The following is a 17,682-nucleotide window of genomic DNA, read 5'->3' as shown; positions in this document are numbered from 1 at the left end:
GAGAGAGAGAGAGAGAGAGAGAGAGAGAGAGAGAGAGAGAGAGAGAGAGAGATTGTGTGGCCAACTAATTTTCTAGGTGTTGTAGGTTTTAAGAAAGAAAATACTTTAAGGGAAAAATTAATGAAGCGTAGCCTAATGGTGCAAGTACTTTGATGGTATTACTGGGAGTCAGTGAGTTGATCCAATTTGTCATTGATTTTATTCTGAACTGCTTTACTCTGTCTAAATTGGAAGGTTATGACACCTGAGACACAAATATCTGACCACATACATGTTCATGTACTTTCCCTTGCACTGGCAAACCTCTAAATTAGGTCTTTGCTCATATATCAGTAGCTGATAGGCATATAACAAAGTAACACATACAGGCTTGTCTAAACTATAGGAAACTATCCTATTTGCCTATTAAGAAATATTCCCTTTAAAGGGTCTTGCCTGGCCATATTCTATCTTAAGGGCAATACAATACTTGAACAAAACCCTGAACTGCCTTGCTAGAAATTAAAGGTTTCTAAAAGGTCTGGGTGAATGACTCAGTAAATATATAGAGTTTGCTATGATACTTCTCTGTAGCTTATCATATGCTTAGAAATGGACAGAAAAAAATCAGCTCATAGTATCTTGTGGTTGCTTTGAACATAGGTGGATGATGTACAATATATTATACCCTTTATTATAAATGTACCATTTAGCATAAATGATAATGATAATTTTTAGAATGCTCTCAGTTGACATGTTTATTAATGAGGTTAATGTTTACATTTTCAGATGGCTCTAAGTATATTAAAATTTAATATTTTAGAAGATAATGTGATATTAAGAACACAGAACTACAAATTAAATTGCTTTTATGTATGGATCCCTAAATTCATGTGGAATCAGCTTGTTGGTGATGTTCAACATATTAAGTAGGTGGATACTTTTATGCCAAAGTAAACTTCATTTCACCACTTCTTCAAATCTCTGACCGTATTCATTGATAGGAAAGTGGCTCTTCCAATTTTATTCATCTAACTTCTTGAATTTCCTTTGACATCTCTTTTCCCCAAATCAAATTAGAGGGAAAGAAATGGGACTGCTCTTGATGCATAAGGGCAGGCTGCCTTTAGCACTCATGTGAGTTCCTATCAGTCACCACCATGATTTCGAGTCATGAATTTATTTTTACATGCTTATGCATGCATATTTACATATATTAGTTACTCAGTTGACCTTAAATTCCATTAAATCTGAACGACTAGGTGGAAACTTTGTCCATAGGATTTTGTTCTCGTTATATTACATTTTATTTCGTTTTGTTTTATTTAATGATCAGCTTAAGGCTCATAAACGTTGATTTGCTCCTGAACTGCTTTGTTCCCAGACATTGCCATCTTCCCCAACTACCACCAAGTCCTCTCCATCTGACCCCATGACCACCTCCAGAGCCAATCAGGTACAGTATCATCCTCTCATCTACACCATCCTTTCACAGCGGTTGTGCCAACTGGAGAAACAGATACTGGTGGGTTAAGGATTTATTCGTTCATTCTCATATATGCACCATGATCAGATTCCAAATAACCTAATAAATAAATACCAATCATTTTTTTAATTTTACATGCATTTTAACTTCATTAACAAAACTATTCAGGTGGTAGACTTTATCAGAATTTTGGAGTTCTTAAAATAGTGATCACTTTACAAAGCCCTGACAGTCCATTACTGAGTTGATCTTTTCATCTCTTTCAATATATTTTCTTAGTAGTTTTTAGAAATAATTTAAGTATAACACATGGGTTATGAATTATATTAAAATTGAGCATCGATGTGTCTTTAAGGGTCAAAATAATTTTACTTTTTTGAAACCAGCCTTACTTTGTAAACAGTTCAATGATAAACATTTCTGGCTTAAAAACTGGTATAATTTTAGTGTTATTAATAATTAGAACATGATATATTTTCTTAATTAAGAACTCTTAAACACATTCATTGTAAGAGTATCAAACCTTGCAATGAAAATTAGATCTTATTGCTTCAGTTTGACAGTTGTTTTGGAACTAAATACTTGCAGGCCACTTTTCCAATTTGTTGAGTAAAAAAGTATTAAAATGTTTAAACATTTTCACTTTGTATGAGTTGAGTTTTATTCAGATGAGAAGTACTTTCTTATTATTTCTGCTTTTCAGTTTTAGTAAATAAGGCTTCATGTGATTATTTAAATATTGACATCTTATATTTTAAAATACTTTTATTAGTTGGCCAACAAGGTATTGCTACACATAGTATATATGGCATTTCTCATATTACTTAGTTTAAGGCCATCAGAATCATTTTGCTCATTGCGTGATTCTAATAGTTTTGTAACCTAGTGAAAATGTAATGACTTAAGCAAATCTAAGCACTCTTAGGATACTGGTATACAGTAGGAGTTTGATTTCCTTTCTATGAAATGACACTTTCTTTAAGCACAAGGATGTCACAGCGCTCCCATTTTGTCCATGAAGTTAAGGCCCTTCTGGACGATGAGTTCAGCAGTGTTCTCTGAAGACTATGTTCTCAAGCCTCCCTTTTTTTGCTTTCATTCCCCTGTACTTTGGTTCTGTGGTTTAGAAACTCACCAAGGGAAGGAATGACTGCCTTTTGTTTGAAATGTCTCTCCTATGCTCCATCAGGGTTTGAGTTCTCAACAAAAGCTGGACAGATGAGTACATCATAGCAAGACCAATGATTTCCCTCAAAGTAAGATGATACTGAGAAAGCCACTTGTCTGATTTTTAATCTCTAAAATTAGACCGGTAGTTTATTTACATTAATGTGGATTTTTATAAAGTGATTCCTTAAAAGGCCAAGTATAGCCCGGCGTGGTGGCACATGCCTTTAATCCCAGCACTTGGGAGGCAGAGGCAGGCGGATTTCTGAGTTCGAGGCCAACCTGGTCTACAGAGTGAGTTCCAGGACAGCCAGGGCTATACAGAGAAACCCTATCTCGAAAAACCAAAAAAAAAAAGGCCAAGTATATCTCCTTTCTTTTTAATGCTCTTTTACCCACTAGATCTATTATCACACTTGCTTCTGCCGAGTATTTGAAATATAGGCACTGTGATTTCATATTCTGTCTACAGTACTGATACGTTTTGTTATTCATACTGTTTTCTTCTTCCTCTTCTTCTTTTTTTTTTTCCTGTTTGTATACAAAGAAGCATAGCTCCTGGATCACACGAAGCAAGCATTAAACGAAGAAGAGCAAATCCTTAATTTATTGAAAGAATTGTAGCTTATCAATAACATTTCATTCTTAGTAATTTGTAGCTCTCCCTTGTACTCCTTCATGTTAGGTTCCGATCAGATGGTAGCAGTAAAGGAATGTTGTCTTTGTTGTTCACTCACACATTAAATATAGAGAATTTCTTGTGAATTGTCCTAATTAATTTACTGATTAATATCTATAAATACAGTCTATTTAGGAAAATATAGCTCAATTAATAATCTTAAGGTTTACAATAGTAAAATACTAGATATATATGCATAGATACATACATACATACATACACATAGTTATACACATAGACATAGATATACACTAATTTCACTAATTTGAACTTAGTTTATATTTACCCAACTATTTTCAAATATGTTTCAACTCTTATAACTGACAGAAATGGCGAAAATCAGGGATTTCTATTTTAGGTTAAAAATTACTACCATGTGTTATAACTTGTATAACCCTGTTGTAAAGCTGGAAAAAATCTTCCCCAAAGAAAATTTTATGAGCAAAACAGTATACACTCAAAAATTAACATTTATGTTGTTTTCTAATCAACATTAGCTAAATGATTTTGATCTACTTCTCATTTGCCATTAGTCATTTGTGTTACTGTTATGCAGAAAACAATTGTAAATATGCAAAAGATAGATGAAAACCATAGATAGAGATGAAAACCATAACAGTAATTCAAAGGATATGCTTGCCCTGCAGAGCCAACATTCCAAAACTTTACATTGTAAAGATTATCATTTTCAGCACTTACCTTTTATTTAGTCTTCAGCCTTGTTAACCTGTTTCTTTGGATCATACTGTCTGTGCACAGTATTGTGCAATAGTAACAACCATGGAAATGGAAAGTCCACTGTGTGATGTGCCTTGTAAATAGATAGCGAGAAGTGAACCCTAGAGCACACAGTATGTGGTGAGAACCTTGTCTTGATCTTTACCTGCTGAGTAAGCCCATGTGAAACACAGATGCTAGGCTCTCTTAGAGTCTTTCATCTTACATGAAAGTCCCCAGCTCTTCTCACAGTGCTGTAGTGTCTGAGTGTCTTCATCGAAAGGAAGTGTGAAAAATATTAGCCTTTAAAAGGAAATTACTTGGTAAATAGCTTATTTTAAATATTCAAGTTAACAGCATACCAATAATAGTATTGTCTGTTTCTGAAGTCCAAGATATTTCTGTGGTCAGGTTCACTGCCCTTAGCTTAGCTGTATAATTACAGTCTAGAGAGCATGCTGTTGCTCTTAACATAGTAGTGAAATGCCTCGATCTCTATTGGGAAACATTTGGTAAAGCTGACACTGTTACATTTTATTTTCCTTTTTATCTTTTTAATATTTTAAGATGAATGTTTGCACTTTTTATTTATTTATTTATGAGGGTTTCAAGTTAAAAAAACTGTAAGGCAAAGAGAATTGGTTAAACTTTCAAAAGTGTCAACAGGATCAGTAGCATTTATCAATTCCAAGATGATGCTTATATACTCGGTCATCTCATCATGCTTTTATAAGGCAGTCATTGGTGTCTGGTTATCAGGAGGGGGCAGAGATAAAACGTACAGGCTCAGAACTCTCTTTTCTTCCCTTTTCTGCTATCGATCTTCCTACTTCCCCTTCTCAACCTATAACCTTATTTATACTCCACTGAAATCATTGAAGCCATCAAAAGAGAACTTCCTAAAACTGATGTCAACAGTATACTAGACCAACACTTTACATACATGACTTTTGCCTTTTCATTTATTTCCACAGGCCTTGCTCTCTCAGTTCCTATCAAATCAATTATTTCAATTGTATTACAAGCATATCCATTTCTCTAATTATTCTTTGTTGTTTTCACTCAGTCTTACAGTATTTCAATCTGTATGCAGTTGTTTTTCTCCTGTCTTTTTTCTTTTTAGATTCTGACCCTCTCATAGATGCATGTGATGTATTGTGATCATATTCACTCTGCTCTTTCTCCCTTCTTCTCCCCTTCCACTCCTGTCTCTAATCTTAAAACACTGAACAGCCTTCTTTCATTATTTCTCCTATCCTCCACAAACTAATCCCTCTTCTCATCCTTCATAGCAAAATCCATAAAAAGTATTATCTCTACTCTGTTTCCCATGTTCTTTCTGTTCCAGAATCTACTCCAGTGGCACTTACCTCCACCACTCACCGATATGCAGAGAGATAGCCACACTTCTGGTTCCAGGTGTTTCTTCTCAGTCCACATGTTATTGGCCTGTCAGCACTGTGTATCTGTTTTGTTGCATCTACTCCTGTGATGTGCTTCCTGTCCTTGAAATCTACAGTTCAGCTTTGATTATGCTATGTTGATCCTGCTGTTGCTCTCTTATTCTCGCTCTTGTCGCATCTCACTGATAGATGTCCTCTTCTTCAGATACGGGACTCCTGAGCATCGTATGCATTGCCTTTTATGTCTGCTATGTTCAGCATATGTGCTTCAGGCATTTTGTGATGCTTTCATGCCTTACATGTTACCATATGAAGAACACTTCTCACAGATCCAGAGGATGGAGAGTCTGAGAATCGGCATCTAATGAAAGTTCTCATACAGCATACGCACATGGCAGAGGGTAGCATATAGAGAAGGGAACCAACACAGTGACTTCACATGTCAGAAGAGACAGAAAGCTTTCCCACAAACATGTCGTATAGCAGAAGTAATCCTTTAGAGAGGGTGGAATTCATAAAAAATATGTACTACTGAATGCCCTGTCCTCCCAACACAGTTGCATTGGGGTCAAATTTTAGCCCATGAACTGTAGAAAAGACAAAAGCTGTTTCTCAAACCATATTCAAGCAACTATGAACTCATAGAATCTCTATGTGGGCTCATGCAAGCTTCTTACCATGTTTTAAACATTCTTTATTTACTTTATGTATGTGAGTACACTGTTACTCTCTTCAGTCACACCAGAAAAGGGCATCAGATCTCACTACAGATGGTTGTGAGCTACCATGTGGTTGCTGGGAATTGAGCTCAGGACCTCTGCAAGAGCAGTCAGTGCTCATAACTGCTGAGCCATCTCTCCAGTCCCATGTTTTAATATTAATATTTTAAATTTATTGTTTTCAAAAATATTTTATAAATTTTAAGCTTCAGGTCCCAAGTTCCTTGACCTCACCTCTCAGTACAACTCCAGACTGCATGCAGCTGCCTGCTTATCACTTACACATCTAAGTTCTCCATTCATTTCAACATTTCCAAAGACCAACCTAAACCTCCTTTTAAACTGTTGAAAGTTTGTATTCTCTTGCTTACATCTTAACTGTTGTAACCCAGTTTCCCTGGTAACACCCAATATACCCAGCATTGTACCAGCATGCATGAGGCTCTGTCTTTGACCACACTGCTTCTTTTCCCTGATCCCAACACTACCTCTCACTCACTCACTCGGGGCATTCACATCACACATTCACTATTCCTTTCAGATTCTGACAGATTCTTCCTCATCTCTTGTCTTTCCACATGTGAAATTCTAATTTTTTGCTTAACGCCATTGTAGTCTGTCAAGACTATCTACTCCAGAAGGCCACTTGACTTCCTTGTTTAGTGTGCCTGCCTGGCCTCCTCTCACCGCAGCACTCCTGATTGCATTGTTCTTGCTGCGTTTTGTTCTGCTGTCTTGGGAGAACTGTGCACTTTCTTCCTAATACACCTATTGTGTATTGTGTGCCCCATCAGTCCTTAAGAACATTACATTGTATGACAATAGGAATTTTCTCTGTTGTCTTCTCTGGTGTATGAACCAGAACCTGGGACATACATAGTAGGTTCTGAGAAGGTCCATGTTAACCGACTGCCATTGCATAGAACAGGATCATATGTTTCATAGAATTCTTCCAATGAAACTCTGTTTGGGAATTGTCTCTTATTGTGTAAAGAAAATAGGAGAAATTGGTTGATGGAATAAAGAGATTAAGCTTGAAGAACATATAATCTTTGCTATACTTTCCTTCTATCCAGCTGTGTTAACATCCCTGATACGTGAAGTGTTTCTCAATTCCTATGGAAAAATTTTGAAAATCTGATAGAAAAATGAGTGAGGTTCAGGAAAGGTAATTGACAGGGAAGGGAGTAGAAATGTCCAGGAGAAGCATGTTCAGAATCAGGCTCAGTTGCACTGTCTATCACAAGGCTGACCTTTTTCTCAGATAGGATTTTATTTAAGTATGTATGATACACATGTATCAGATTCAGAAACAATGTGTGTGCTTAGAAGTAAAATGGTATTAAGCAGACAGAAATTACCATTCATACAATGTTGGTAAAGGAAGCACTGTGGTACATCTCTTAAGAATCTCACCTAAGGACTATTCTGATATATATATATATATATATATATATATATATATATATATATATATGCATTTCAATGATGTTTACACTAGCAAAAGTAGGTAAACAACCTGATCTTTAGAGTATAATTCTTGAAGAATGTCTGGTATTGCAGATAATTATGTGGGAATCTGTGAAAGTGATAGGAAAGACCCAGGAAAACTAGTCCAATAGCTTTTGTATGTGAGCAAAAACGAAGTAAGTTACTAAGAAGCATTTTCCTCTTTTTAATGGCCAGAAAATGCCTGTCATGTTCTGTGTTTGAATGCATCAGGGTGATGGAAGAAATATGAAAATTACTAGCTTTTTATCACTATGTCTTTCCTCCTAAAATTTAGCTAAAAATGACAAGAGGACGAAAATACAGTTGTCAATATAACATGATATGTTAAATAGAAATTAGAAGTCTCTCAGGGGAACTACTTGATATTGTATGTGCCTCCGAGCTTCAAAATGCCCTGCATTATTGTACATCTTGGAATGTGCCAGTGTGTGTCAGAAAGGCTCCTTGGAGAGATGCTGTATTGCAGTGAGAGGCTCATTTAATGTAAGGGAATGGGCATTGATTCAGGCTTCAAAGTTATAGCAAATTAAATTATTATATAATACATATAGTACTTTTATCTTTCATATTTATTATATAATAAAATCCTGAGTCCAGATTCATATCAAAGCTTGTGGAGTTTCTAATGTAATGACCCCCGGTGAGCAAGATGACACATGTATTTAAACAGCTTGATACCTACAAAAGTTTCAGTGTTGGTGTTAGTTTAGGATTGAGAAATTTTGCTAATTAATATGAATTAAGGTACAAAGACATATTATTCAAAAAGTGTTTTTCCATCTGATGGTACAGTAGTAGACATAGCTATAGATAGATAGGGTTAGATTTCTTGCCCTGGAGATCTTTATACAGAAATTATAATCATGGTTTTCAAGATTGTTTTGGAATGTTATTGCCAAAAACTTTGGGACTCAATTAAATAGATGCCTTCTCCCCATGCTTCCTTCATTGCCAGAACATCCACTGTTAGTGTATGTGTGGAAGTGTATACACACAAATGCATGTTCATAATGTGGCCTCACTGTGGCTAATTTACTGATCTGATATCGTTGATGATTTTTAAAGTCAGACTTTTCCCCTCCCATTAATATTTTATTGGTCATTATTTAAGCACTCTATGAATTTACCCTATCTGGATAATACTGTATATTTCCATGATACAAATTTCTCCTTACCTCTCAAGCCTTTTCTACTCTCCAGGCCCATAACCATTCATCTGCTTGACATTTTCATTTAGTGCCTAATAGATATTTCAAGTTGAAAATGTCCAGATCAAGACACATATCTTGTCCTTTCTTCCCATCATCTGCATCACTTCTTAAGTTAAATATTGAATCTGGTGAAAAATACAAAATTGAGAGCCATAAATTGCATATTAATTTTTTTTAATTTTCAGTTAAGAATTCTTAAGCATATGTTTAAGTGATTATGTACCAAAATGGAAATGAGAAGACTTTAATAATAGCATGAATAGCCTTTTCTTATTTAACCTGTGAATAATTGTAAATAGCCCTTCTTCTATGACAAAACTTCAGTTTAGTAAAATCTTATTTTTTTTAAAACAGCAAGACTACTCTAAATTATTCTCACTTCTAAAATAGATGTCTCTGCCATATTGTATCATTTTACACGTTCTCTGGTTCCCTGCAGTTGACTCTAACAGCTTTCCTTTTCCTATAACTGTCTAGAGTGCTTGTCATCTCAGAGTAACAGTGGTAGTTTGAAGTGCTTCTGTGCTAGCAAGCATGGACAGCTTCCTAGTCCTCATTCCAGCTACACGTCCCAAGCATTGATGCAATGCAGCTTTAAAATAGACATCATTCACAAAAATGAAGACTGGTTCAGAAGCAAAGCAAAATAATCTTAATTCAAATAAGTATATTAAACCTTTTTTTTCCCTTTAGAAGTTTTATGGAAACTATTGTTCATTTTCTGTCCCTTCCAGTGCCAGACAAAATGGGGTTCAGTCTCTCCTAGCTAACACACAAAAGAAAAAATAACATGTGTTAAGAAAAAATGAGGCAGCACCTCTACAAACATTCTAGAGATACTCATGTATATCAGGTATAGTATTAGCTTAAAATACAAAGCTTGAAACAAAAGGGAGGTACATTCATAATACAGTTACTCCTGGAGTGAGTCTGTAGATGCCCACGCACACTGAGCCATCTTATTAACTAGCCCTTCTCACCACCTAATCAAATAACACTCAGTCTTAGACCTCTAAAATTAATCTGACCACGTTTTCATGGTTGAATTATGCTAAACACTCGTAGAGGTATGAAACTAGAGGACATGGTAGAAAGTATACCTTAATAGTAGTGAACAAGGAATCAGGTGGATGAAATATACTTAATTGTTTATTTGTCAGTGTAACAGTATTAGATTTTTAAGTCACTGGAAACCTGGCAGTGTTATTTTCAGAAACTTTCTGATAAGATTAAAGCTTGACTGCTCTTAACTTATAAATATTTCAATATATGCAATATGTGACTTGAAATTTTAGGATTTGACTATGATAAACAATACTCTTGACTGAAGAAACCAGAGTTAGAGGTTAGTGATACACAGTTAAGAGTGCTTCCTTGTTCTGCAACAGACTCGGGTTCCATTCCCAGCACCCTCCCCCAAGGAGTTTTAAATCTACCTCCAGCTCCAGGAGACATGAAGCTCTCTTCTGGCCTCCATGGCCACCACATATGTCTCATACAATTATAGACATGTAAGAAAAATACACACATGAGATAAATTAATCGCTTTTTAATTAAAACATACTTAATCCAATGGTGGGTATTTTGTACATAGACATATAAATGTCTCTCTGTGTTTATGGTAAATCTTTTTTTAAATAATTCATTCCCTTTCAAATATACTTTTTTGCTTTGTTTCTCTGATTATTACCCATGTGTAACCTAAATCAGGTACAAATAGGAATGGTAAAGTCAGATAAGAGGGTGACCTATAGGCAAATGACTGTAGCTAACTTCTGCTTAGGAGAAATACCATAGTAAGAAATGTGGGGAAAATGACCTTTTGGGGTATGAAGTTTGATTTTCTTTTTTTATAGGTAGCTAAATTGATGGTAGGATATACACGACTTCAAGGGTAAAGGCACGCCCACTGAGGAAACAGGCAGTTATAAGGAGAGAGAAAACCTTTCAGTCAGCTGGAAAACACCAAAGATCAATGCAAAGAGAAACACAATAAGCGTGGGATACACTTAGGAATTCACAGCTAAACTGTGGACTGAGTATGGGATTTTTATGACTACAGATAATAGACACAAAATGCTAGACTTGAAGCATACTCTGGAGAAGTGTATAGTCTGTGGGGGATCCTGCCTAGTTCAGTGCAGAAGCTTATTGGGAAGCCTGACTGAAGGATTTGAATAGGGTTTTGGTTTGTTTGTTTTGTTTTTTTCCAGGATCTTTGTATGTGTGATAAATCTTAAAATAGACATCATTCACAAAAAATAACGTTTCAGAAGGAAAACAAAATACTGTTAAGTCAAATAATTCTAGAAAATGTTCTATTTCATCTTTATAATCGCCTAAGGTAGAATTAGGGTTAGAATTATAATTATAATTCTTTTTTGTTAGATGTTTTCTTCATTTACATTTCAAATGTTGTCCCCTTTCCTAGTTTCTCCTCCGAAAATCCCCTATACCCTCCCCCCACCGTGTTCCCCAACCCACCCACTCCTGCTTCCTGGCCCTGGCATTCCTCTATACTGGGACATAGAATCTTCACAAAACCAAGGGCCTCTCCTCTCATTGATGGCCGACTAGGCCATCCTCTGCCACATATGCAGCTAGAGATTCTTTAAAAACAAACAATTTTCCTGGAAAAGTCTACTAAAATTAATAGCTGTTAATGTATTCTTCCAATAGCCTCCATAAAATAAAACTAACTTGGGCAGCAACTTTGAATGTATTTGCCAGTTCTAAGAAGTGGTTTTAAATTTGTATTTTATAGTTTCCAAAATTTAGCTATTTTTATCACAGGACTAAATAAAATTAGAATCAAAAAATATTTTGTATGTTCAAACAAAATAAAGAGTGTGTGTAAAATGTATAAATGCACTCACATGTGCCCAGTCTGGAACATGGATTTATGTTTATTGCCTGCTTCCTTCAAGAGCAGAATGGCCAGACCTCACCAACTGCCTTTAAAATGTCCCTTTGCAGATTTGGGTTCTAAGATAGCATTGGTGGTACTTGCTTCAAATTAGCTAATGCATTACAAAACAAAACAAAACAAAAAAAAAATCTCAAATACAGAAGCTAAATTTCCACTCAGATGTTAGAGGTGATTTAGCCACCTAGTCTAACATCTGTGCCTCAGAGAGAATGAAGATGTTACTTCAGTGCCCTGTCAGTGACTGCAGTTGCAGGTTTGATGAGCCCAGGGATGGGATATAGATAGATACGTGGATGTCAACAAATGCAAGGTTAGTATCTAGCTTTTTAGTGTCTGGGTTTCTGAAAGTGCTGTACTTGTGTGCTTGAACAATATGATTTTATTGGGATGAAGTAAGACAGAATGTGATGATTCTTGTGGCAGGACACTCAGTATAAATTAACAAAATGGCCAGATTACACTGTCCTAAGCACTCAGTGACTATAGTAATTTCTCATCACTGCTCAATGACAGGGTGACAAGCACTACTTCTAACTAGGGCTGTCTTCTAAAACGGAGAGGCACATCATCAGAATCTATAGGTGATGTAACTCTCACACCCCCTTAACTTAAGAAACATCCTAAATGGTTATTAACAATTTGGTGGTCAATTTCCATAAACTTAAATGAGTATTTGTCCAATTAAAAATTGTTGATAATAATTTTATTGATCTTTACCTCTAAATATAGCCATAAAATGAAAAAGATATTTGTGAATAACCCCCCAGGCTACTAGGTAAAAAGGAACATGAAATTAATGTTTTGAAAGTTTTAACTGAGTATTTTCTACAGCTGTCTGTGTTAACTTTGCTTTCATTATTCTACACTGTTTCTTGGAGCAGAGAGTCTTTAAGCTGCAACAGATGAAGAACCAGTAGCGGCATTATGATATTTTAGCTATATGAAGACATTACCATCTGTACAGTTATAAGTCCCTCATTTTGACATGCTGATTTCTTTAGACTGTATTGCAAAGTGCAGAGATTTAAGGAACTTTAGTTTAATAATTTTGACTTGAAGATTGCTTTTTTTACTTGAAAACTGCATTTTCCTTTGGAAACTCATTGTACAAGGTAGTTTTATTAAAGTATGATAAAAGTCACTTTAAAGTTGTGATATTTCCATCTTAATAAATTATGTTTAAACTAATTATCAATTTATGATTGTACTTTTTCTAGGATAGCAAAGTAATATGATGCATGTGCACAAAACAGAAGTATTATTTATACGTATTTTTTTTAATTACAGGTAAAGATTATAGTTCCCAACAGCACAGCAGGTCTGATAATAGGGAAGGGAGGTGCTACTGTGAAGGCTATAATGGAGCAGTCAGGGGCTTGGGTGCAGCTTTCCCAGAAACCCGATGGGATCAACTTGCAAGAGAGGGTTGTCACTGTGAGTGGAGAACCTGAACAAAACCGAAAAGCTGTTGAACTTATCATCCAGAAGATACAAGAGGATCCACAGAGTGGCAGCTGTCTCAATATCAGTTATGCCAATGTGACAGGTCCAGTGGCAAATTCCAATCCAACCGGATCTCCTTATGCAAACACTGCTGAAGTGTTACCAACTGCCGCAGCGGCCGCAGGGCTACTAGGACATGCTAACCTTGCCGGCGTGGCGGCCTTCCCAGCAGTTTTATCTGGCTTCACAGGCAATGACCTGGTGGCCATCACCTCTGCACTTAATACATTAGCCAGCTATGGATATAATCTCAACACATTAGGTTTAGGTCTCAGCCAAGCAGCAGCCACGGGGGCTTTGGCTGCCGCAGCTGCTAGTGCCAACCCAGCAGCAGCAGCAGCCAATTTGTTGGCCACCTATGCCAGTGAAGCCTCAGCCAGCGGCAGCACAGCTGGTGGAACGGCGGGGACATTTGCATTAGGTAGCCTGGCTGCTGCTACTGCTGCAACCAATGGATACTTTGGAGCTGCCTCGCCCCTAGCTGCCAGTGCCATTCTAGGGACAGAGAAATCCACAGATGGATCAAAGGATGTAGTTGAAATAGCAGTTCCAGAAAACTTAGTTGGTGCAATACTTGGCAAAGGAGGGAAAACCTTAGTGGAATACCAGGAGTTGACTGGTGCAAGGATACAGATCTCCAAAAAGGGAGAATTCGTACCTGGCACAAGGAATCGGAAGGTAACCATTACTGGAACACCAGCTGCAACACAGGCTGCTCAGTATTTAATTACACAGAGGATCACATATGAGCAAGGAGTTCGGGCTGCCAATCCTCAGAAAGTGGGTTGAGTGTCCCAATTATACATCAGATTGTTTTAACCCCTCCTTTACCCCATTTTCAAGAAGGATGTACTGTACTTTGCAGAAGTGAAGTTTTTCTGTTATTAATATATAATTATGCAAATGAATGCGACTATGTTGACAATGTGTATATGTAAATAATATGTGTTTTACCAGATGTTTCATAGAGTTTTTTCTTGATCTGTTTTGTTCTCTCTACTTTGCTTGTGTATATTTGTCAGGTGTTTCTAGTGTAAGATTTAAGCCTGCCATTTTACCAGCATTATTGTAGTTTAATGATTGAATGTAGACAGGGATATGCGTATAGTTTTCAGTATTAGTTCTAGATAACACTAAATTAACTACTGTTAGGTTGAGTATGGTGGGGTCAGTGACCTAAACTGGAGTGAGGCCAAAGCACTGTCATGTATGTCTTACTTCCTGCTTAGGGCACAGAGAAGTAGGAAACAATATTTTGAAAAATAAGTTTTCAATTTAAAACGATCAAAAAGCAATATAGTTGCATAAAAGCACTGTAAAATATTTAAAAGGTTAAAACTGTGGAAAATTACATTGGTAAGTTTACAGATCAATAAAAGCACCTGTTCTCCATCTGAACTAGACAATGGAAATAATGCTGCATGCTGGCCAGGGCCCATTCTTCATCATGTGTAAGTTCAACAAAAGTTCTCACATGGAGTCCCACCTCTTCCGAGGTTTGTACATTTGTTTTTAAGCACTGATTTCACTACTGATCCCATCGCCTGGCCAGTAGAACAGTCATTACTCCATTAACATCCTCACTGTTTAGACACATAACTGTGGTACAGTGTATTGGAAATTTTATAAACAAAAGTGAAAGTGCCAACACATTATTGATAGCTGATAATGTTTCATTATCTGCAACTGCTGGATAAGTACGTTGCATTTTAAGAGCTTATAATTGTGTATAATTTGTTAACACTAGAAACCTATTAGTATTGTGAATGTAGACTTTACTGTGAAGCTATCTGTGATTTAGCTGTTGCTCCATGACGGAGTCCTTGCAGCATGGCGCTAGCAGCCAGTGCAGTTTCTAATACTCGGTAATTTGCATGTTTTGTGGAGCATTTTTATGTCACCAACCAGACAGTATTTCCTGCATGCTTATTTAGAAGAGGCAGTTTATCTTGAGAGGTAGTGTGATCTACCTTTGTCAGGCTTTTTGACAGGTCATTTCAGATAAGCCTTTGTTCCCAAGACCCAACAACTGTCACCCTCTTCTGTACCTCTCCTGAGTGCCAACTGTCCAGGCCATTTGACACACCATCTGTTAACCTCTGAGTTTGCCCACTCAAGGCCACTCATAGGGGCATCCATCCCCAGCACCTCCTCATGCTGTGCATGCAGTCTTAAATTCAATGGACAAAACTAAAATGCTGGCTACCTCTGGATCATCTGGCTGAGCAACTGAATTACAAAAGAGAATTACTTCCATCTCAACTTCAGCCCATTGGTTANGTCCATCCTAGCAAGCTAAATGGCATCCCAGCTGCTCCTTTCTGTGCAACCAATTAAAGAACAATGAGTGTGATGCTCCATGTCTGAATTTCGTCCAGCCTCTCTCTGAACTGTGATCTTTGTCCTCATGAACTTTCCCTTTTGTTCATTGAACTATATGGACTCTTCATTTCATATTGATTTACTGTGCAATTTACTTTTGGACATTGAGAACTTGAAATTATTTCCTGATCCCTTCCNCTTCCACTATTAATAATTCATTTCTGTCAAACTGTAAGAGTAGGACTCATTTTTTTTTATTTTAGTTTTTAACATTGGACTGTTATTTCATTTAGAGTTCTCTATCTCTAAATATTTATTTAGAGAATGATTTTCAAAGGGAATGATATGCTTGTTTAAATGAAAGAGAAAAGCTGTAGTAAACTGTGTTAATTGGTAATGACTATTTATCGTCGATACTCTGTAGCTGTGTAAGTTTTGACAAATAGTGTATCTCGTGGAATCAGTGGTTAGCATTGCCGCTATTATATTTACTCATTTTATCATTATAAATGTGCTTAGTTCATCATGTAGCATCACTTGTCTCCCGTCTCATTTTTTCCTTGCATGTCACAAGTCTCAGATCATTTATAATACATTAACAGTAAATAATATCTATGTAAATTTCTTTCACCATGCTGTCTCAGAGTCAGCAGTGAAGAAAGGCAAAGATTGGGGCCCCACTCATTGGAAGAAGGGAAAGGAAGCGAACTAGGATGTGTCTTAGAAGCATTTCAAATGTCGGGTCTTTAAAATGTTTGTTCAGTATTAGCAAATCTTTAATCTTTTTTTCAAAATTCCAGTAGTCCACTGTGGAGCCCATACATTTCATCTGGAATTTAATATTTCTTTGAAGCCAAACCATTTAATAGTTATGTGTATTTTATTAGCTAGTGTGGCTGACAGTGCACTCAGTTCAATTTTAATTGTAAATGGGAATTCCAAACTTTTCCTACTTGGCATGGTTATATGTTAGTTAAAAACCGAAAACTAAATTGGAGATACTTACATTTTAATTTATGGTAACAAATATGGGTTTGTATGCATTATGTGTAAATCAGCTTCATGCTGTTCAAAAACGTACTGAAATTTATAGACCATGTAGAATTGATTTGTGATGCGATGCTTTAATTTATTGCAAGAAAAATTAGTATGGCTTCAGACTGCCACAGGTAGGCGTGTAACGATGGCTGTTCAGCTATACTGATCCAAAGTGGGGAAAACTGGTGACACAAGGCAAAACATCTTATGAAATGCAACTATTTATAGTCTTGTTTCGCTATGAGGAGGCTGGTGAACACGCTGAATACGAATTACCTCAGTTCTGCAGCTTTCTGTGTCTTTTTAATGCATTCTGTTTCAGGGTCACTTTCAATCAATATTTCATTTACTTACTGAGATTGAATGGGCGCTCTGAGACACAGTGTGCTGTTTATCATACAGATTGGACACCTCATTCTAGATCCAAGATCTTTTCCTCAACACTGGGAGCTGTCCTTTCAGCACCACAAAATTACTGCTTGAAGCTGCATTGCAGTTTATTTTCTTTGTTTTGGTTTTTGTTTGGTTCCTTGTTTTGGTTTTTGGTTTTGGTTTTTGGTTTGTTTTTTTGTTTGTTTGTTTTTGTTTTTCCGTTTTCACTGGGAGCTTTTCTTTCAGCACCACATTGCACCTAGACTTTTTAACGGCTGCCTTCCTCTTTGCACTGAAGACCAATTTCGTCTGCACTTCCAGTTATTTGCTATTACCTGTAGGACTTTCAATCCTACTTCACCTCACCCAGCCCACTCCCAAAACAGTAAATGTATCTATTTCTGTGGCAATCATTTCTCATTGAATGATCAATAAGAATGATAAGTTCTAACCTGTAACGGTTCATTTCGACTCATTGCTTACAGTAGACCTAAGCTCTGTTTTCCTGCTTATTCGACTCCTTCCAGCTTCCCATCACATCTGTAACAAACTTTTAAAATGATATTGCCACACCACCATGCACAAGCCTACCTGCACAGTAGAGATAGATTATTCCATCGCATTCAGATGGTTAACAGAGGTTAG

The 17,682-nt window shown here is 36.6% G+C and overlaps 1 protein-coding gene across 11 annotated transcripts in view; it reads left to right on the top strand.

The window, feature by feature from the left end:
- The window catches only part of Nova1 (NOVA alternative splicing regulator 1), a 125,584-nt gene extending 109,424 nt beyond the window's left edge, over window positions 1-16,160 (top strand). For 7 of the 11 annotated variants that reach the window (XM_029540788.1, XM_021201544.2, XM_029540793.1 and 4 more), the window contains 2 exons: window positions 1,364-1,435; window positions 13,090-16,160. In XM_029540788.1, the coding sequence (XP_029396648.1) occupies window positions 1,364-1,435; window positions 13,090-14,094 (1,077 nt within the window). In that variant the 3' untranslated portion in view covers window positions 14,095-16,160. The remainder of the gene's footprint in view (window positions 1-1,363; window positions 1,436-13,089) is intronic. The other 4 variants (XM_029540789.1, XM_021201545.2, XM_029540795.1 and 1 more) reach the window with 1 other exon arrangement.
- Window positions 16,161-17,682: the final 1,522 nt, after the last annotated feature.

This window comes from Mus pahari, chromosome 7 (genome assembly GCF_900095145.1).
Source record: "Mus pahari chromosome 7, PAHARI_EIJ_v1.1, whole genome shotgun sequence".
Classification (NCBI taxonomy): domain Eukaryota; kingdom Metazoa; phylum Chordata; class Mammalia; order Rodentia; family Muridae; genus Mus; species Mus pahari.
Note: the sequence above shows the minus strand (reverse complement) of the source record. Positions and strands in the feature narration are given on the sequence as shown.